We start from the raw sequence: 22,218 nt of genomic DNA on the forward strand, positions 1-22,218 counted from the left end.
CCTTACCGCCAGCCATTGACCTAGCGGTAAAGACTCACGTGGTAACCGGGTGGTAATGATCTATGCGCGTCAAATGCCACTTGGATTGTATCGGATGTACGCCAAAAATGAAATTACCGCAAGAGCCGTGCGGTAGCCGGGCAGTAACTCTATTTTGGCTCACGTTGGGCGTGCGTAGACGCTTACGCAGCTTAGTAAAAGGGCCCCTGAGCTGCGTACGAGGATGAAACAGGGACTGAATTCACTTTTATTCATGCCAATTGAAAGTGAACTTACTAAAATATCTTTACCCCACAAGTCAGCACTGCAAACTTGATCTGTCTGCATTTGCCAACCCTTTTTATTCTCTCAACCTGCCAACATGCTAGAGGACAGGTGAATATTTTCTATTTTTCACCATTAGCTTGGAAATTCTCCTGTGAACCAGCAAATAGTTTGGGAACATGGGAATTTTTCAGAAGGCCTGATATTCAGACCATGGCAGTAAGTGGATTGTAAGCTGTGGGCTGAAATAACCTGAGAAATTCAGTACTGGAGCATGTGCTAATTAGATTGTAAGCTCTGTCGAGCAGAGACTGTCTCTTCATGTTCAAGTGTACAGCACTGCGTACGTCTAGTAGTGCTACAGAAATGATAAGTAGTAGTATTAGTTGTAATGTGCAACTTCCAGCGTTGAATATCAAAGTATCTGTGGTCACTGGCTGATAATCAGACCAATGCCTGGTTAACTCAGCAGATAAAATTAGGATGCTATCAACCGTATCTGAATACGCGGCCTGAGGGGAAAACTAGTAACGTGGCAATATACCATTTTAAGCTGCAGTATGGTAGTGCTTATGGCAGATCGGTAAAAGGACCCCTAAGAATGCACACAAATACTACGTGTGATAAATGACCACATGCATGCATCAACGATGGCTTATAGAATAGAGCAACAAAGCATGATGCATACTTTCACTGTAGGCATGTGCAGGGGCAGAGTTTAGGTGCAGGTGTAGGCAGATTCCACACTTACCATGGGTAGATTATTAAGGGGCAATCCGGGACTACCACTAGCCCAACACGGCCACCTCGAGCGTGCGCCATTTCCAGCAGTATGGAAAATAATTCTGTACTTTCTAGCGCAGTGCTACGGTGCTGCCCGGTTACCGCGGGTGCTCTTACTGCCATCTTAATGGGTGGTGGTAAGTGTTCCCCCCCCCTCCCCGCATGGCCATGTCATTTTTAGGGGCTTTTTACCCACTGCAGTAAAAAGGGCTCTGGCACGTGGCAAAAATGGTCCCCACAGCTACCACAGGGCCCTCGGTAAAAGGACCCCTAAATTCCTTAATTTACATGTGTACATGTGAAAGTACACGTAACATTTCCACAAGCCACGCACATTCTTTCATAGCCTACACCTGTCATTGATAAAGTCACGTAGGCATGAACTTCACGTCATAAAATAAGTACAACTTTATAAAATTATTATAAAGGGAATGGAATGACTTCCCTATGAGGAAAGGCTGAGAAGGTTAGGGCTCTTCAGCTTGGAGAAAAGGCGGCTGAAGGGTGATATGATAGAAGTCTACAAGATAATGAGCAGAGTAGAGCTGACAGATGTGAAGCGTTTGTTTACACTTTCAAACAACAACAAAACCAGGGGACACAAGATGAAGCTAGAATATGGTAGATTTAAAACAAATAAGAGAAAGTCTTTCTTTGCTCAGCATGTAGTTGGACTCTGGAACTCATTGCCGGAGAATGTAGTGACAGCAGCTGGCCTTACGGAGTTTAAGGGGGGTTTGGACAGATTCCTGAAGGAAAAGTCCATTGAACATTATTAAAATTTTTTTTTTTTTTTTTTTTTTTTTTTTGGGGGGGGGGGAGGGGGTTGCCGGGTTCTTGAAGCCTGGATTGGCCGCTGTCAGAGACAGGATGCTGGGCTCGATGGACCCTTGGTCTTTTCCCAGTATGGCGGTGCTTATGTACTTATCCTCCCAATGGGTCAACTGACTAAGGTGTACTATCTGCTAAGTTAGACATGTTAGGTACAAAACTTCTGTGTTAATGGTCAAGCGAGTCCCCAGTACTTTGAGGAATGCAGCAGTGCAGTTTACATAGAGAAATGATCAGTGGGCTGATAATGGAGAACCTCAGTAGGCTGTGAGAGCACATGAAAACCCAGGGCCGTGCCTAGGGTCTCCGGCGCCCCCTGCAGTTGGCCCCGCGCTACACTACCTGCCCTCTTCTCCCCAGATCCTTTTCTTTTTGTTTAAATTTACCTCTGTCTGGCGGCAGCGTAGCGTTTAGTGAGAAGGAGGCGGCGCTCCCCCGCTCCGACGTGTCAGTCTTCCCTTCGCTCAGTTCCCGCCTTCTTATGACATCATTTCTGATGTCAGAAGTAGGCGGAACTGAGCAAAGGGAAGACTGACACGTCGGGGCGGGGGAGCGCCGCCTCCTTCTCACTAACGCTACGCTGCCGCCGGACAGAGGTAAATTTAAACAAAAAAAAAAAAGGAAAAGAATCTGGGGAGAAGAGGGCGAGGTAAGCATGGTGCGTCGGGGCGCCCCCCCAGAGGATGGCGCCCTCCTGCCATGCTTACCTCGCTTACCGTGTTGGCACGGCCCTGTGAAAACCTCTGTTATAAATCTAATACTGCTTAGTAAGGAGGTCCCTAAATGCTTGTAGCATATGTTAAAATAAGGGGAGTGAAAAAAATAAAGAACCCTTTGTCATTTTCTCTGTCCTTTCAGATGAGACACAATGCAAAAGAAAACAAATGTCGCTATTTCTCTTTCAGTTTTAAAATGAATCTTGTGCAAGTAGGATACACTTTTGCTAAAGTTATTAATAAAACAACACTTCAAATGTTTTAACCCACAATGACGCTGATCAAAATTTCCATCCATATTAGTAAACAGGGAATGCAATTTTGTCCTAGAGATCTAAAACAATGAACGCCACACAATGATAAAATAAAGAAAAGCAGTTTCAAAATTGATATAAAAATGTATTAATCAATGCATCAGCATTTACCAAAAAGTGTATTTTACAATTACAGGCTTGTAAGATCTTCTAAGCACGTCATTAACAATGAAAGAAACTTGCCAGCCAGTAATTACAATAGCTCAGTGTCCCAACGAGAAAGGTATTCTTGCAAGTGTGATGAGTACTCATGCGTTTAATGATAATCCACTTAGGGAAAGATAAAATATAAAATCATGACTTCATCTTGCTATAATGGAGTTATCAGACGTGAACTGTTCCTTGAGGATGTGCTGATAGGAGCAACCGCACTCATATGTTTGTTTATTATAACTGTGCAGGATAGTAATGTGGTTCTTTGTCCTGAAAAGAAAACTGTCTGACATTCCTCACATCTCCACAAGAAGGATGGGCCAATATACAATGCAGACACCTAGAAATTCAGGGCTCCTTTTACTAAGGTGGCCTGAAAAATGGCCTGCGGTAGTGCAGGCGCGTGCTTTGGGCGCGCACAGAATTATTTTTTAGCGTACCTACATAAAAAAATGTCTTTTTAAAATTTTTGCCGAAAACGGATGTGCAGCAAAATGAAAATTGCCGTGCATCCATTTTGGGTCAGAGACCTTGCTGCAAGCCATTGACCTACTGGCAAGGACTCACACGGTAACTGGGCAGTAATGGTCTATGTGAGCCAAACGCCACTTGATGGGCATAGCTGCTGCATGCCAGAAAATAAAAAATATTTTTGGGGTGCACATAGCGGACGCATGCCAAAATCGAAATTACCATGAGAGCCACGCGGTCACCGGGCGGTAACTCCAATTTGGCACGCGTCGGGCAAACGTAGGCGCCTACGAGCCTTAGTAAAAAGGCCCCTGACAGTCTAACACCTCCTTTTCCTTAGGGCCCTGTTTACTAAGTTGCATTACAGGCGCGTTAACATTTTTAACGTGCGTTAACCATGTATGTGCGTTAACTGTGTAAGCACCTACAATATTCCTATAGGCACCTACACGAATGTGCTAATTGTAGGCACATTAAAAATGCTAACACGCCTTAATAAACAGGGCTTTGGTATCCCCACAATTCTTTCACTCTAAAAAAAGTATCACCATCATATCTTCAAAATCCTCCCTGAACATCAAGGACTGTTTTAAAAAATAGGTATTATTTACAATTTCTACTGTGCAAATATACAAACGCTGAATTTGGTCCAGTTATAAAAATAAACACTATACAGCATTTTACAAACCACGATTTTTCTAAAAAATGTGTCGAATGTGACTTGTGGCTTCTTGGCCAGGACTAGAATCAGCTATAAATTTTAGACATCAACCTCCTGATGCTGCAAATGCGCGGTGCCGATTTGCTTGCGCAATTAAATAAGATAATGAGTCAATTAATGTCAATCATTAGCTTAACAAGCAATTATTGGCACTAATTAAGGTTTAATTGAGTGTTACATCCATAAAATTAGGTGCATGATCTGTCCCCAAAATTTACACGTAGCCTGAAAAAGGGGGCGTGGAAAGGGGATGGTTCATGGACATTTTGGGGCAGAATGGGGTGTGGTTTTGAATTACGCATGTAATTACAGAATAAGGATGCTCTGTGTGTAAATTTAGGCATTTAAACCACATTTTCGTTGGTGCAAATGGTGGTGCCTAAATTTACACGTGACCGTAAGGCTTATTCTATAAAGTCAACCAAAGCAGGAGCGTAGCCAGACTTCGGCAGGAGGGGGGTCCAGAGCCCGAGGTGAAGGGGCACATTTTAGACCCCCCCCCCCACAACCAACAACTTTGACCCCCCCCCCCCCCCCCGCCGACAACCCTCTCGACCCCCCCTCCCGCCGCCAACCCGCCGCCGGTTACCTTTGCTGGCGGAGGACCCCAACCCCCGCCAGCCAAGGTCCTCTTCTTCCGGCGCAAGGCGGCACTCTTCAGGAATAGCATTTCCCCCCTCTTTGGGGAGCGGCATCTCCCCATTTGCGATGTTTACCTGTTTTGTTACGTTCCAGACCTGGCAGCGACAGCGATTCCTATATGCTGCCCTGCCGCTGGCACCCGCCTCTTCCCTTTACTGCAGCTGCCTCTCTGATGTAACTTCCTGTTTCATCAGAAGCTCAGCCCAGCTGCAGTAAAGGAAAAAGGAGGGGGCCGGCAGCAGGGCAGTGTATGGGAATCACTGCCGTTACTGGGTTTGGAACGTGATGAAACAGGTAAATGCCACGAACGGGCAGGAGATAGGAAGGGGGCAACATCTCGGCCCGGGAGGGGGAAGCATCTCAGCCCGGGGGGGGGGGGGGGGGGGGGGAGGGGCGGCATCTTAGCTCTACCTCAAGTGGTATTTTGCCTTCGGCTGGCCCTGTTTACATGTGTTCTTAGAGCCGGAATGTTGACACCCTCCTTATAGAGTTAACCTCATTATGTTTACTAAAATGACAAGGGACAAGCCCAACTGATGGGAAATGTAGAATCTCGCACAGTCCTTAACACAGTTACAATGACCCAGGAGGGCCAGCAGAAAGTGCGTTGAGTTTTGATGCTCATGTATATTCCCAACTCTTAAATACTCTACAGTGTCTGAATTTAACCTTCAAATCAGGGTTCAGTATTGCAAAAATAGAATATATGAGTTGGAATTTTAAACTGAGTTTCTAAATCAGATATTGCACAGAGTTAATGAAAATCTGAGACTTACCTGAACTTGTCAGCCTTAGTGATAAAGCGTGTAATGGCAAAAAGTCATTTATGCCACAAGGCACTGGATATCTGTACACATATTTTTTTTAAGTTTTCAATATTTGAAATATCTATAATCCAAATATGCAAACAGATATAGGTGAGCCACACAGTTAATCATATGCGCATACATACCACATATTTAGAACATATCTGCTGCTTTCACTGGTGAAAGCAGTGGGTCGACTGTGATTGGTGCGTGTCTTCTTCAGAGTTGATCCAATGTGCCAGACACAGTATTGAAAGAGTTTCCAGCAGTTTTGCTTGTATCATTTACATTATCTAGTAGGTATTGCAGGGGCGTATCTGGACTTCGCCGGTAGGGGGGTCCAGAGGTGAGGGGGCACATTTTAACCCCTCCCCAGCGCCACCACTGCCGCCCCCGCCACCATTGCTGCCACCCCCCCCCCGCCGCCGCCAGAACCACCTCTGTGGCCCACCCGACGACCGTCTCGACCGCCGCAGACCCTCCGCCCGCTGTCGCCTACCTTTGCTGGCGGGGGACCCCAACCGTCTTCCTTGTTTCTTCTTTCTGAGTCTGACTCGGACGTCCTGCACGTACACAACGTGCAGGACGTCAGACTCAGAAAGAAGACTCAAACAACGAAGGAAGACGGCTTCAGCTGGCGGGGGTTGGGGCCCCCCGCCAGCAAAGGTAGGCGACGGCAGGTTGGCGGCGGGAGGGGGGGTTTGCGAGGGCCGTCGGTAGGGGGGGGTCCGGGGCCAAATCTACGGGGGCCCTGGCCCCCAAGATACGCCCCTGAGGTATCGTATCTTGGTATTAGGTTTAGTCTGTTGCTGTGCAAGCGCCAGCCATCAGAAAAGGCTCCGGGCAAAACAGTGGCTCGAATGTCTCATTCAGCCCACAAGAAAGGCGCCAAAGAAGCTTGCGTTGCTATCCATGTCAATCAAAGTCACATTGCTGACGGTGATGAAAATTTTGTCATTGTATTTTAGGTTAAAGACGCCGCCTTGATAAATGGAATGAAGTCCATATTCAGCGTTTTTGGACCAGCAGGTTGTTTTTGCACTTTTCATCAGCAGTATCGGATCCGGATAACGTGTCACTTTGTAAATATATTGCACTATCTGTTTATTTAATATGTTGCTGGTCACAGAAGCTGAGTGGATCTCCATATCCTCTTCAGGCTCCCGGTATCGGAAATATGTTTGTGAATAAATGTAATAAAACCCACTCTTTAAAATAACTAGCTCTCCATTCTTGAAGTCCATGTTGTGCAGAAGTGACAGGCCTTTCCAGGGTTCCCATGTCTGGATTTTCTGCCCCGAAAATCTTGATCTTATCAAAGTATCTATTTATAAAAACAAAAACAAACAAAAGACAAGGAGAGAGAAAGAGAGTAAATTACCCTCTTTGCAAGGAATGCACACTATTTATTTATTTATTGCATTTGTATCCCACATTCCCCCACCTATTTGCAGGTTCAATGTGGCTTGCATAGATTTGTTATTATCATTTCAGGATATCAGATACAGTTAGTAATGTGTAGCGATCAGGGATCACTATTGGGCTGAACTCAGTAAATGGTGCACAAATTTGAGTGACCTTTATAGAATCCGGGGCATAGTGCACACTTTTTCCTGAAGAAAATGTGTATGCATGGTGCTTTGCAGTTGTGTAATGGATCACGTATAAAATACTATAAAATACTGAGTGGACCGGAACGGGTAGATGTGAAAAGCTTGTTAACTCTTTCCAAAAATACTAGGACTAGGGTGCACGCAATGAAGCTACTAAGCAGTAAATTTTAAACAAATCAGAGAAAATATTTCTTCATTTAATGTGTAATTAAACTCTGGCATTCATTGCCAGAGAATGTAATAAAAGCAGTTGGATTAGCAGGGTTTAAAGAAGGTATGGATAATTTCCTAAAAGTAAAGTCCATAAGCCATTATTAAGATGGACTTAGGAAAATCCACTGCTTATCTTAGTGTACATAAGTAATGCCATACTGGGAAAAGACCAAAGGTCCATCGAGCCCAGCATCCTGTCCCTGACAGCGGCCAATCCAGGTCAAGGGCACCTGGCAAGCTACCCAAACGTACAAACATTTTATACATGTTATTCCCAAAATTGTGGATTTTTCCCAAGTCCATTTAGTAGCGGACTATGGACTTGTCCTTTAAGAAACTGTCCAACCCCTTTTTAAACTCTGTCAAGCTAACCGCCTTCACTACGTTCTCCGGCAACGAATTCCAGAGTTTAATTACACGTTGGGTGAAGAAACATTTCCTCCGATTTGTTTTAAATTTACTACACTGTAGTTTCATCGCATGCCCCCTAGTCCTAGTATTTTTGGAAAGCGTGAACAGACGCTTCACATTCACCTGTTCCACTCCACTCATTATTTTATATACCTCTATCATGTCTCCCCTGAGCCGTCTCTTCTCCAAACTGAAAAGCCCTAGCCTCCTTAGTCTTTCTTCATAGGGAAGTCATCCCATCCCCGCTATCATTTTAGTCACCCTTCGCTGCACCTTTTCCAATTCTACTATAACTTTCTTGAGATGCGGCGACCAGAATTGAACACAATACTCAAGGTGCGGTCGCACCATGGAGCGATACAACGGCATTATAACATCCTCACACCTGTTTTCTATACCTTTCCTAATAATACCCAACATTCTATTCGCTTTCCTAGCCGCATAGTGTAAGCAGCATAAAATCTGTTTTGCTGTTTTCGGATCTTGCCAGGTGCTTGTGACCTGGATTAGCCACTGTTGGAAACAGGATGCTGTGCTTGATGGTCCTTCGGTCTGTCCCAGTATGGCATCACTTATGGTCTTCTATATAAGCACACTATTTGCAAAGTGAGCACACATTACAAATAATGCACACTATTATTGGGGAACAAAACCCCCCACAATGTGTAATGTCTTTTTCTGCTCATTTTCATTTGTTAACAACATGCAATGAATGACATAGGATATGTTGTTGACATATCCCATGTCATTGAAATGACAGCCCGTCCCAACTAAAGGGATGCCCAGAGCAGACTACACACACATCTGTATGAAACGGGGGCAGGGGGAAGGACCTCATGATCATCTGGTTCTACATTTTGAACGTAATGAAGTACATGCTTTTATTTAGAAACTAGGAAAAAAGGCCCGTTTCTGACACCAATGAAACGGACGCTAGCAAGGTTTTCCTCGGAGTGTGTGTTTTACAGAGTGTGTGTGAGAGTGAGTGTGTGATAGAGAGAGAGAGTGAATGTGCGTGACAGAGAAAGTGAGACTGTGTGCGAGTGTGTGTGAGAATGAGAGTGTGCGCCAGGGGCCCCTTCCCTCCCTGCCTCCCAGTTTCAGTGTCCGTCCACCCCCCCCCCCTTCCAAGTTCCAGAGTCTGCCCTCCCTTCCACCCACCCATCCAGTTCCTGGGTCATTGCCCCCCCCTCCCCCTCCCTCCCAGTTTCATGGTCCGCCTGGCCCCCCCCTTCCAAGTTCCAGGGTCAGCTCTCCCTCCCACCCATCCAGTTCCTGAGTCGTTGCCCCCCTCTCTTCCTCCCTCCCAGTTCCAGGGTAGTTGCCCCCCCCTTCCCCCCCCCTCCGTCCACCCTGCGATGTTTAATTGAAAAATTAGGGAGCTGTGATTGTGTGTGTGTGAGAATGAGAGTGTGTGCCAGGGCCCCCCCCCCAGTTCCAGGGTCCCCCTGGCCCCCCTCCAAGTTCCAGTGTCATGGCCCCGCCCCCACCCACCCAGTTCTAGGGTCGTTGCCCCCCTCTCCCCCTCCCTCCCAGTTCCAGGGTAGTTGCCCCCCCCGCTTCCCCCCCCTTCTATGCACCCTTTGATTTTTAATTTGTATATTTGTAAGCTGTGTAGTTTTAGAGAACGCACCTGCAACGTTGTGAAGCCGACTCCGTGGCTTCACTGAAGTGAAGGGTTCGTAAGTTTCGTTACCTTCCTAAATCTGTAGCCATCTCTCTCGGCCCCGCCCTCGCGCCTCTGATAGGTCCGCTGCCCTCGGCGTCATAACGTGATGACGTTGCGGACGTCAAAACGTGCTGACGTCGAGGGCGGCAGACCTATCAGAGTTGTGGGGGCGGGGCCGAGAGAGATGGTTACAGATTTACGGAGCTAACGAACCTTACGAACCCTTCACTTCAGTGAAGCCAAGGAGTCAGCTTCAGAACATTGGAGGTGCTTTTTATTATAGTCCAGATCAGTTCCTCAGATCACCTATGCATGAATTAATTTCCTACTGTTGTTTATCAAATGTTCTAAAAAGCATCTTACGTTCAACTGCTGAAGCATCCGTCCTATTCTTTCCTGTGAGATGAGCTGCTATTCTCTGAGAAGGAAGATGAAAGTTTGGTTTGTCACCAGCTAAATGTAGAAGAATTTGAGAAATTTCCCCTGGGTGAGAGAAAAGAAAGAAAAGAAAATGTTGGGGGTTTCTCAGATGAGACCTAGGGGGAATAAGCAGGAAATGAAACATTTGGCATTACAGGGGACTCTAAGACAAGCAGGATTTATCTAGATCAATAAATGCTGATGGAAAGCTGAACGTGACAGGAATAATTGTCAACTTTCTGTTAGATGACAGAGTGAGCAGACAGCTTCATGCCCCATGAGACTGACTGAATTTACCCCACTGGACCTATGAATTAGAGAATGACACGGGGATGGGGAACCGCAGTAACCGTGAGGATGGGGACAGAGCTCATGGGGACGGGACAGGGATGGGGACAAACTTTGTCCCCCGTGTCATTTTCTAGTTGGAAGGGTAGAGGGTGGTGGTGGGAAGGAGGGTTATTACAGCTGCTCATTGTTATTATTCTTTTCTATTTGTAATTTATACACAACAGTTGCACAGCATATTGTTCCTTATTATACTTTAATAAAAAGATTTAAATATAAAATCGTAAGTGTTCAAGGCTTCTGTAGATGAGGACAGAGCCACCGGGGCGGGGATGGAAACAGGGCCTGCGGAGATGGGGCGGGGATGGAGACAGAATCTGCAGGGACGGGGCGGGGGTGGAGACAGAACCCACGGGGGCAGGGCAGGGATGTGGACAAACTTTGTCCCCGTGTCATTCTGTACTATGAATTGCAGCTCCAGTTTCTGTAATTAAAGGACTACAATGCGATGTGGTGGGTAGACTCAGGATTGCATCAGTCAGTCCCTCATAATGTGAATTTTGCCGGGCACTTTGCAGCAATGACTGCATATTACAGGCTTTATAAAAGTCAGCAGATGCTTGTCAGTGCTCTGAACCGTGGGAGTAAGAAATTACATGCTACATTATCTTTGTATTGTTTTTTGAATATTTTTACTGCTGTAACTGTCTATTGCTCATATTTGATCTATTCTTTACACAGCCTTGAGTGAATTCCTTCAAAAAGGCGGTAAATAAATCCTAATAAATAAATAATCTGAGCTGATATAAATAAAAGTTGTTGTTTTTTTTTTACAAAAAGGGGACAAGAACATAGTGGTTAGTGTTTACTGGGGGTCAGGTAAGCAATTTCAGCAAAGCTCCGCAGAAAATTCTCATATAAACGGACACAAGAGAGACAGGACAGGATGGCAGGAAATACTATCGATTGATATTTGTTAGTCACATAAAAGAGAACAATGGAGACGTGACGGCTCTCTGCAGACTTTTCTGCAAAATGTTGGGTTTCTGGCCGAGCAGACCGATTTATAATGCCCCGTTCTCCTTCGCATTTCCATACGATTCACTGCAGAACTGTGAAACGAAGTTATTACTGAGGAGAACAGTCCTAAGAATATCGGAAATGCAACGGCTACATAATCATCTCTACACAATGTGTCACGATGACAGCCTGCTGTTTCAATTCATAGATTACAAAAAAAAAAAAATAATAATAATATCAATACCTTTCACAGCAGAAGATATCTCAGCTTGATAGCTTTTCCTTAGCACCTGCAAGCACACCAAAAATTGTAAACAACATTAGCAACATCTACAACATTAGCAAAATTCGCCCCTTCCTCTCTGAGCACACCACCCGAACTCTCGTCCACTCTCTCATTAACTCTCGCCTTGACTACTGTAACCTACTCCTCACCGGCCTCCCACTTAGCCACCTATCCCCCCTTCAGTCCATCCAGAACTCTGCCGCACGTCTTATCTTCCGCCTGGACCAATTTACTCATATCACCCCTCTCCTCAAGTCACTTCACTGGCTTCCGATCAGGTACCGCATACAGTTCAAGCTTCTCCTACGAACCTACAAATGCACTCGATCTGCAGCCCCTCCCTACCTCTCTACCCTCATCTCCCCTTACGTCCCTGCCCGTAACCTCCGCTCTCAAGACAAATCCCTCCTTTCAGTACCCTTCTCCACCACCGCCAACTCTAGGCTTCGCCCTTTCTGCCTCGCCTCACCCCATGTTTGGAACAAACTCCCTGAGCCCATACGCCAGGCCCCCTCCCTACCCATCTTCAAATCATTGCTCAATGTCGCTTTCAGCACCTAATCACCATACCTCTACTCAGGAAATCTAGACTACCCCAACTTGACATTTCGTCCTTTAGATTGTAAGCTCTTCTGAGCAGGGACCGTCCTTAGTTATTAATTTGTACAGCGCTGCGCAACCCTAGTAGCGCTCTAGAAATGTTAAGTAGTAGTAGTAGTAAGCAGAGATGACACAGAAGACACAACTCAGTCTTTTTAAGTGTTGCAGATTCAGTGGTAGACCAATGATCATTTAAGCTGAGTGAATATCAACCCCCTTCTGCTTACAGCAAATGTTTGATGTTTGGCTTAAGTCATTTGTTTGTGTATCTATTTTAACAATCCTTGGCCGGTGGGGGTTTGTTGGATTCAAGTATTGTGATGTGCTGCTATATCACATAAAGTAAACCATAAACCGTAAGTGACACATTCTTATCAGACACTGTCTTCCCTGTCCGAAGTTGTTAGCTATGGAGGCTGGAGATGATGAAAACGAGCAGTAAGTTTTTGCAGAGTGCTCAAAGAGGTCCTTTTACCCGGGGGCATAGCTATAGGGGGGGCCACGGGGGCCTGGGCCCCTGCAAATTTCATCTGTGTCCCTGGTTTGGCTGGCGAGGGTCCCCAGTCGAAGCATTCTTCAGCGTGGTCTCCGGCGCAGCCGCGTTCGCTGCCTGCCCCCTGCTCTTCTTTCTTCTTGCTCCTCTTGTGCACGCTGACGCTCAGCGGTCTCCGGCGCAGCCGCGTTCGTGGCTTGCCACTGCTCTTCTTTCTTCTTGCTCCTCTTGTGCACGCTGACGCTCAGCAGTCTCCGGCGCAGCCGCGTTCGTGGCTTGCCACTGCTCTTCTTTCTTCTTGCTCCTCTTGTGCACGCTGACGCTCAGCAGTCTCCGGCGCAGCCGCGTTCGTGGCTTGCCACTGCTCTACTTTCTTCTTGCTCCTCCTGTGCACGCTGATGCTCAGTGTCAGCATGCACAGGAGGAGCAAGAAGAAAGGGCAGGCAGCGAACGCGGCTGCGCTGGAGACCATGCTGAAGAAGGCTTCAGCTGGTGGGGGTTGGGGACACCCACCAGTAAAAGTATTTGTTTGTGAGGGGGCGAGGCGAGGTGAGGCAGTGGGGGGGAGCGAGGTGAGGCAGAGGGGGGCAAGGAGGCGAGGTGAGGCGTGGCTGTGGGGCAGTACTCAAAATGTGCCCCCAACCTCGGGCTCTGGCCCCCTCCCACCGTGAGGTCTGGCTACGCCCCTGCTTTTACCAAGCTGCGTTAAAAAGGACCCTGCAGTAGCGGCAGGGGCTGTTTTTCCTGTGCACCAGGGTGCTTGTTACCGCAGCGATAAAAAAACCCCTAAAAAATGGCCATTTAGTAAGATTACTCTTATCGTGTGGCCATGCAGCGGGGAGCACTTACTGCCACCCACTGAGGGGCAATTCACCAAAATATAAATATACAGGTAGGCAGAATGATAGACACTTTAGACCTACTTTATTATACTGTAAAATTATCTTTATTTAGGATAACCCTCTGAAAAATAACTGGCTATAGGAAATAGTTTGTGAATGTTAACAACAGTTGGAACTAGAAAGAAAAACATGTATTTTTTTTTTTTTTTTGTATTACTGCAGACAACACTTAATCCAGCAAAACAGGGTTACATATTTATTTTTTCTTCCAGAGAAACACAAAAGGACAGATATATTATACTAGAGATACCATATAATGTAAAATAAAACATTCATTTCAATTGGGAAAGAGGTACCTTTTCAATTAATGTTTGGAGTTCCCACTTTACTTGCCAGCAGGGGTCGCTGTTGTCCATTACATCTTGTAAATTCCTTGAGGTCACTCTTTTTAAGAAGGTTCCCAGATCTTTGTCAACAAGACAGGCAATGTTGCTTCTGGAACACGACTCTCGGAGCTGTGTTGGAAAATCAATATAGTGCTTTGCTTATTTCCCTAGATATACAGTAGAGGAGTGTGGTAGCCATGTTAGTCCACTCTTAAGGTTATCAATAGAAATCAAACAAAATAAAACATGGAAAAGAAAATAAGATGATACCTTTTTTATTGGACATAACTTAATACATTTCTTGATTAGCTTTCGAAGGTTGCCCTTCTTCGTCAGATCGGAAATAAGCAAATGTGCTAGCTGACAGTGTATATAAGTGAAAACATTCAAGCATTACTATGACAGTCTGACAGAGTGGGAGGAGGGGGGTGGGTAGGAAGTATGCATGGGGACATCAAAGCATATCATTGATATTCTAACAGGATGGGTGTGGATAGGTGAGGGAAGGGTGATCAACAGAGACATACAGCTTTATGGTTTATAATGGGCTAGGAACCCCAGATCCTTGTTAAGTCCTTTCTGTTGGATGTTAAAATATCCTAAAATATCCTAGCCCATTATAAACCATAAAGCTGTATGTCTCTGTTGATCACCCTCCCCTCACCTATCCACACCCATCCTGTTAGAATATCAATGATATGCTTTGATGTCCCCATGCATACTTCCTACCCACCCCCCTCCTCCCACTCTGTCAGACTGTCATAGTAATGCTTGAATGTTTTCACTTATATACACTGTCAGCTAGCACATTTGCTTATTTCCGATCTGACGAAGAAGGGCAACCTTCGAAAGCTAATCAAGAAATGTATTAAGTTATGTCCAATAAAAATGGTATCATCTTATTTTCTTTTCCATGTTTTATTTTGTTTGATCTCTATTAGCAACCTACCCAAATTGTCTACCAAAAGGGTAGTTCTATAATTGGGTGCCTACATTCATACATCCCTTGCATGTGTAAATGTACAGAATACTAGCATTTATGCACATCAGTGCACAATTATCAGTGAAATGCACAGAATACTAGAACTTACGCATGTAAGTGCACAATTATCAATGAAATGTACAGAATGCTAACGCTTACACGTGTAACTACAATTATCAGTGGAATGTACAATATAGTAGCACTTACGCATGTAAGTGAACAGTTATCAGTGAAACGTACAGAATGCTAGCACTTACATGAGTAAGGGGGTCTTTTACTAAAGCTTAGCTCGAGTTATCTGCAGCAGGACCCATTTTATTTCTATGGACCCTGCTGCAGATAACTCGTGCTAAGCTTTAGTAAAAGACCCCCTAAGTGTACTATTATCAGTGGAATGTACAGAGTGCTAACAGTTATGTGTGTACGTGCACAGTTATCAGTGAAATGTACAGAATACTAGCAGTTATGCATATAAGTTGCACAATTAACAGTGAAGTATACAGAATTCTAGCCATTACGCACATAACCACACCTTTACATGCACAAGTGTCAGCTGGGTGCGTAAGTGCTATAGCATGTAAATGCAAAGGGATGTGCACATGGGTAATAGATAGGCGTGTCCCTCACTTATTCGTGTAATTCACAGAATGCTATGCTATGTGCACCCTTGATGCATTTATCTGACTGCAGTTATGGCTATGGCTGGAGTAATTGAAAGTAACTCTATGGTAGATAGAATAATATGGAGAAGAAGACGGCACAGTGGAGACCCGATGCTCTTGCATTCCCCTTGATAAAGCAGGAATAGCGAAACAGGCACCTATCGGGGTGTTAAGATCTGGGGCGTTAAGACTCCACAATACGGTGTGAAGACAAGGAAACACACCGGATGAGTCCAGATAAGTGACCATCATTGGCCTGCCATCACTAGAATTACAAAAATTCCAGAAATACAAAAAAACTCAAGACGAGGAACACGGGGAGGAATACCGGAGGAAACTGAAAGAAGCCAAGAGAGAGGTACGTCTGGCGAAAGCGCAAGCGGAAGAACAAATGGCTAGAAAGGTAAGGAGGGGTGACAAAAATTTCTTCAGGTATATTAGTGAAAGGAGAATGACTAAAAAGGGAATTGTGAGACTAAAAGATACTGCAAACCGCTATGTAGATAATGATGAAGAAAAGGCAAATTTGCTAAATACATACTTTTGTTCTGTTTTTACTGAAGAAAATCCAGGAGAAGGACCACGATGGACTGGCAAAAGTTCATTTGAGAATGGAGTGGATATAGCACCGTTCACGGAAGAGAGTGTGTATCAACAACTAGAAAAACTAAAGGTGGACAAAGCCATGGGACCGGATGGGACCCAGGATATTGAGGGAGCTCAGAGAGGTTCTGGCGGGTCCTCTTAAAGATTTGTTTAATAAATCCTTAGAAATGGGAGAGGTTCAGAGGGATTGGAGAACGGCGGAGGTGGTCCCTCTTCACAAAAGTGGTGATAGGGAAGAAGCTGGAAACTACAGGCAGGTAAGCCTCACTTCGATTATTGGAAAAGTAATGGAAGCGATGCTGAAGGAAAGGATAGTGAATTTCCTGGAAGAAAATGAGTTGCAAGATCCGAGACAACATGGTTTTACCAAAGGGAAATCGTGCCAAACGAATCTCATTGAATTCTTTGATTGGGTGACCGGAGAATTGAACCGTGGACGTGCTATAGATGTAATCTACTTAGATTTCAGCAAGGCTTTTGACACGGTTCCCCACAGGAGGCTCTTAAATAAACTGGATGGGCTGAAGATAGGACCCAAAGTGGTGAACTGGATTAGGAACTGGTTGACGGACAGGCGCCAGAGGGTGGTGGTGAATGGAGTTCGCTCGGAGGAGGGAAAGGTGAGTAGTGGAGTGCCTCAGGGATCGGTGCTGGGGCCGATTCTGTTCAATATATTTGTGAGTGACATTGCCGAAGGGTTAGAAGGTAGCCTATTTGCGAATGATACTAAGATTTGTAACACAGTGGACACCCCGGAGGGAGTGGAAAACATGAAAAAGGATCTGAAAAAGCTAGAAGAATGGTCTAAGGTTTGGCAATTAAAATTCAATGCGAAGAAATGCAAACTGATGCACTTAGGGAGTAGAAATCCAAGAGAGGCGTATGTGTTAGGCGGTGAGAGTCTGCTAGGTACGGATGGGGAGAGGGATCTTGGGGTGATAGTATCTGAAGATCTGAAGGCGATGAAACAGTGTGACAAGGCGGTGGCCGTAGCTAGAAGGTTACTAGGCTGTATAGAGAGAGGTGTGACCAGCAGAAGAAAAGAGGTGTTGATGCCCCTTGTACAAGTCGTTGGTGAGGCCCCACCTGGAGTATTGTGTTCAGTTTTGGAGGCCGTATCTTGCTAAGGATGTAAAAAGAATTGAAGCGGTGCAAAGAAAAACTATGAGGATGGTCTGGGATTTGCGTTACAAGACGTATGAGGAGAGATTTGCGGACCTGAACATGTATACCCTGGAGGAAAGGAGGAACAGGGGTGATATGATACAGACGTTCAAATATTTGAAAGGTATTAATCCGCAAACAAACCTTTTCCGGAGATGGGAAGGCGGTAGAACGAGAGGGCATGAAATGAGATTGAAGGGGGGCAGACTCAAGAAGAATGTCAGGAAGTATTTTTTCACGGAGAGGGTGGTGGATGCTTGGAATGCCCTCCCGCGGGAGGTGGTGGAGATGAAAACGGTAACGGAATTCAAACATGCGTGGGATAAACATAAAGGAATGCTGTGCAAAAGGAAGGGATCCTCAGGAGCTTAGCCTAGAATGGGTGGCAGAGCTGGTGGTTGGGAGGCGAGGCTAGTGCTGGGCAGACTTATACGGTCTGTGCCAGAGCTGGTGGTGGGAGGCGGGACTAGTGCTGGGCAGACTTATACGGTCTGTGCCGGGGCTGGTGGTTGGGCGGTGGGGATAGTGCTGGGCAGACTTATACGGTCTGTGCCAGAGCCAGTGGTGGGAGGCAGGGATAGTGCTGGGCAGACTTATAGGGTCTGTGCCAGAGCTGGTGGTTGGGAGGCGGGGCTGGTGGTTGTGAGGCGGGGATAGGGCTGGCCAGACTTATACGGTCTGTGCACTGAAGAGGACAGTACAAATAAAAAAGTAGCACATATGAATTTATCTTCTTGGGCAGACTGGATGGACCGTGCAGGTCTTTTTCTGCCGTCATCTACTATGTTACTATGTTATGATTGTAGATATATGCGTAAAATAAACAGACAAAATAATGAAAAAAAGTTTGACAAAAAGAAAAATATTGATGTTCAATTAAGATTAAGCGCATATGTAGGGAGGAAGGGGGTTTTGTCGATGATTACAAAACTGTCACATAAGGGGTCTCACCAGTGAGTGAGTAAAAAATTACTCGGTGACTATTTATGAGACTTTCCCCTATAAAAACTAAATGATTAGTCAATGAGTGAATACGACAGTGGTTTACTCCATATTATTCTATCTACCATTGAGTTACATACATGAGGAGTAATAAGTAGATTTGAGTCACATGAGTTGTACTGGAGTAATTGTACGACATCCTGATACTGGGCTATGTTAATATTCTGCAATGGAATCTGGGCACCCAGTTATTGGTATAGAATAAGCTCTGGAGATGCCCACTTATAGAATTTCCTTCTAAGAGTCTAGAACAGGGGTTCCAAAACCTGACTTGGGGAAAGAAATTTGCATGAAAAGGAGGTAGTACATCTCATGAGTATTCAGAATGGATATCCTGAAAACCTGACTGGCTGGGAGCCCCCAAGACAAATTTGGAACCACTGGACTACACTTCAGAATATCCATTATGCCTCTCTCATCCACAGTTATCTAAATGCATCATTAAAATGTCCGTTGGTGTTGCATAAACTAAACACCACTACTACTACTACTATTTAGCATTTCTATAGCGCTACAAGGCGTACGCAGCGCTGCACAAACATAGAAGAAAGACAGTCCCTGCTCAAAGAGCTTACAATCTAATAGACAAAAAATAAAGTAAGCAAATCAAATCAGTTAGTGTGTACAGGAAGGAGGAGAGGAGGGTAGGTGGAGGCGAGTGGTTACAAGTGGTTACGAGTGAAAAGCAATGTTAAAGAGGTGGGCTTTCAGTCTAGATTTAAAGGTGGCCAAGGATGGGGCAAGACGTAGGGGAAGTTTATTCCAGGCGTAGGGTGCAGCGAGACAGAAGGCACGAAGTCTGGAGTTGGCAGTAGTGGAGAAGGGAACAGATAAGAAGGATTTATCCATGGAGCGGAGTGCACGGGAAGGGGTGTAGGGAAGGACAAGTGTGGAGAGATACTGGGGAGCAGCAGAGTGAGTACATTTATAGGTTAGTAGAAGAAGTTTGAACAGGATGCGAAAACGGATAGGGAGCCAGTGAAGGGTCTTGAGGAGAGGGGTAGTATGAGTAAAGCGACCCTGGCGGAAGATGAGACGGGCAGCAGAGTTTTGAACCGACTGGAGAGGGGAGAGGTGACTAAGTGGGAGGCCAGCAAGAAGCAGATTGCAGTAGTCTAAACGAGAGGTGACAAGGGTGTGGATGAGGGTTTTGGTAGAGTGCTCGGAAAGAAAGGGGCGGATTTTACGAATGTTGTAAAGAAAGAAACGACAGGTCTTGGCGGTCTGCTGGATATGAGCAGAGAAGGAGAGAGAAGAGTCAAAGATGACCCCAAGGTTTCGAGCTGAGGAGACAGGGAGAATGAGAGAGCCATCAACAGAAATAGAAAACGTAAGTGTTTCCTTTTTGCTGCTTGGAATTATTCCTACTGTTGTTTTTATTTTTGATCTCCAGAACTTCCGCGCACTTATGCTTTCATTTTTTACATCCCGCCTTCACCTCTGTAATATTGTTTACGCAGGTCTACCCTGTTCGCCACTGAAAAAAACTGCAAACTCTTCAAAATGCCGCCATAAGATTGCTGTCACGCTCATCACATCGACCACACTACTGAATTACTGAAACGCCACCACTGGTTACCTGTTGAATATCGCTTAACCTACAAAGTAGCAATATTGACCTTTAAGGCCCTCAGGGTAGGCCTCCCTGACTACTACTACTACTATTTATCACTTCTATAGCACTACAAGGCATACGCGGCGCTGTACACCATACACAAAAAGACAGTCCCTGCTCAAAGAGCTCACAATCTAGATAAGACAGGTAAACAGAACAATTAAGGGTAGGCGAATAAATAGGCGAGGTAAAGGACAGGGCAAGTGAGTAGAGGTTAGGAGTCAAAAGCAGTGGTAAAGAGGTGGGTAAGTTTGGACTTGAAAACGGCCAAAGACGGGGCTAGACGCACAGGCTCGGGAAGTCTATTCCAGGCGTAAGGTGCAGCAAGACAAAAAGGGCGGAGTCTAGAATTAGCAGTAGAGGAGAAGGGGACAGATAAGAGAGATTTATCTACAGAACGGAGTACCCGAGGGAGAGACAAGAGTGGAGAGGTAATGGGGAGCGGCAGAGTGAATACACTTATAGGTCAATAACAGAAGCTTGAACTGAATACGGAAACGGAAAGGGAGCCAGTGAAGTGACTTAAGCAGGGAGCTAATGTGAGCATAGCGACTTTGGCGGAAAATGAGTCGCGCAGCAGAGTTTTGGACAGATTGAAGAGGAGAGAGATGGCTAAGAGAGAGGCCGGTGAGAAGCAGGTTACAATAATCAAGACGAGAAGTGTGGATAAGGGTTCTGGTAGAGTGCTCAGAGATGAAGGGACGGATTTTACTGATGTTATAGAGAAAGAAACGACAGGTTTTGGAAATCTGTTGAATGTGAGCAGAGAAGGAGAGAGAGGAGTCGAAGATGACCCCAAGGTTCCGAGCTGATGAGACAGGGAGAATGAGAGTGTTATCCACAGAAATAGAGAAAGGGGGGAGAGGAGAGGTAGGTTTAGGGGAAAAGATGAGATGATTACCTTGCTTGACTCACTTTCCCTTACTCACCTGCTAGGGTCCTCCACTCTCTGTGGGCATCTTTTACTAAGGTGCGCTCATGTTTTTAGCGCTTGCAAAAATTGAGGGGTGCGCTAAACATTAGAGACGCCAATAGGAATGCATTGAGCGCGCCCACAATTTTAGCACGCATCAAAAACGTGAGCGGTCCTTAGTAAAAGACCCCTCTTAATGATCAACTTTTTGTCCTTCCATCACATCTCCCTCTCTCTCTCCGGTAGTGACCTTTCTCTTAAGAGATTCAAAGCTAACGTGAGGCTTTTGGAAGGTCAGTCTGACCAGGCCCAGCAGCTAGAGGTCATTTTTGTTTCCCATATCTCTTGTTCTTGCCTATCTCCTCTTTCTTTTTTTTCTGTGAGATTGTGTAACTTTGCTATTTTTTTTTTTTTTTACTGGAGTTCCTTTCTGTTTCATATTCTGTTGTAGCCTGTACACCGCTCTGCTCTACCCTGGCAGCTGAAGTGGTTTAGCAAGTTGGAATAAACTCTAAACCATTCTGTTTGTTTTGATTTTCTTTGCTAAACAGTCAGGGTTTTATATCATGTTCTAGGTGTGGACCAGCCTAGTGGTTAGTGCGGCAGCCTGAGAACATAGGAAACTGGGTTCAATTCCCACTGCAGCTCCTTATGACTCTGGGCAAGACACTTAACCCTCTATTACCCCAGGTACCAAATAAGTACCTGTATATAATATGCAAACTGCTTTGATTGTAAGCACAGAAAGGCAGTACATCAAATCCCATCACCTTTCCCTTTCCTAATTTAAATATTGACTATGTCCTTACTATAATCTACTCAAAACCGCGGGTATATGGAATAGCCATTATCTATATATATAAAACTCACCCTCAACGTTCTATTTGCACTGACGTCACTGAAGCCAGGTTCGTAAGTTCGAAGCTCTGAAGCCACACAAAATCACAGTCTGTGGGCCCCGCCCTCGCGTCAAATGTTATGACGTCGAGGGCGGAGCACATTCTCAGCTCCAACGTTGTACTGCACTGTAGCTCTGCTCCGCCCTCGCGTCAAAACGCGATGACGTCGAGGGCGGAGCACACGTTACTTCGGCAGGTCAGTGGGGTGGGGGGGCCTTCGGCGGAGGCTGCAGGGGGGCCGGCGACACACGGAGACACAAAGGGACGGAGGGGAGCCTTGCTAGCGCCCGTTTCATTGCGATTTGAAACGGGCCTTCGTTACTAGTTTTTAAATAAACAAACATCCAGAGGGAGCAATTCTATAACTTGACATCTTCTTTTAACTGCACAATACCACACAGTGAGAGCCTATTGTATATCGGCTCCTGGGTGC

The 22,218-nt window shown here is 45.5% G+C and overlaps 1 protein-coding gene across 1 annotated transcript in view; it reads right to left on the reverse strand.

Moving 5' to 3' along the window:
• Positions 1-6,120: 6,120 nt before the first annotated feature.
• The window catches only part of TNFSF10 (TNF superfamily member 10), a 33,922-nt gene continuing 17,824 nt past the window's right edge, over positions 6,121-22,218 (reverse strand). Inside the window, exons 3-6 of the mRNA XM_030216149.1 lie at positions 13,913-14,071; positions 11,580-11,625; positions 9,971-10,090; positions 6,121-7,025 (exon numbers count right to left, since the gene is read on the reverse strand). Of these exons, the coding sequence (XP_030072009.1) occupies positions 6,571-7,025; positions 9,971-10,090; positions 11,580-11,625; positions 13,913-14,071 (780 nt within the window). The 3' untranslated portion in view covers positions 6,121-6,570. The remainder of the gene's footprint in view (positions 7,026-9,970; positions 10,091-11,579; positions 11,626-13,912; positions 14,072-22,218) is intronic.

This window comes from Microcaecilia unicolor, chromosome 10 (genome assembly GCF_901765095.1).
Source record: "Microcaecilia unicolor chromosome 10, aMicUni1.1, whole genome shotgun sequence".
Lineage (NCBI taxonomy): Eukaryota > Metazoa > Chordata > Amphibia > Gymnophiona > Siphonopidae > Microcaecilia > Microcaecilia unicolor.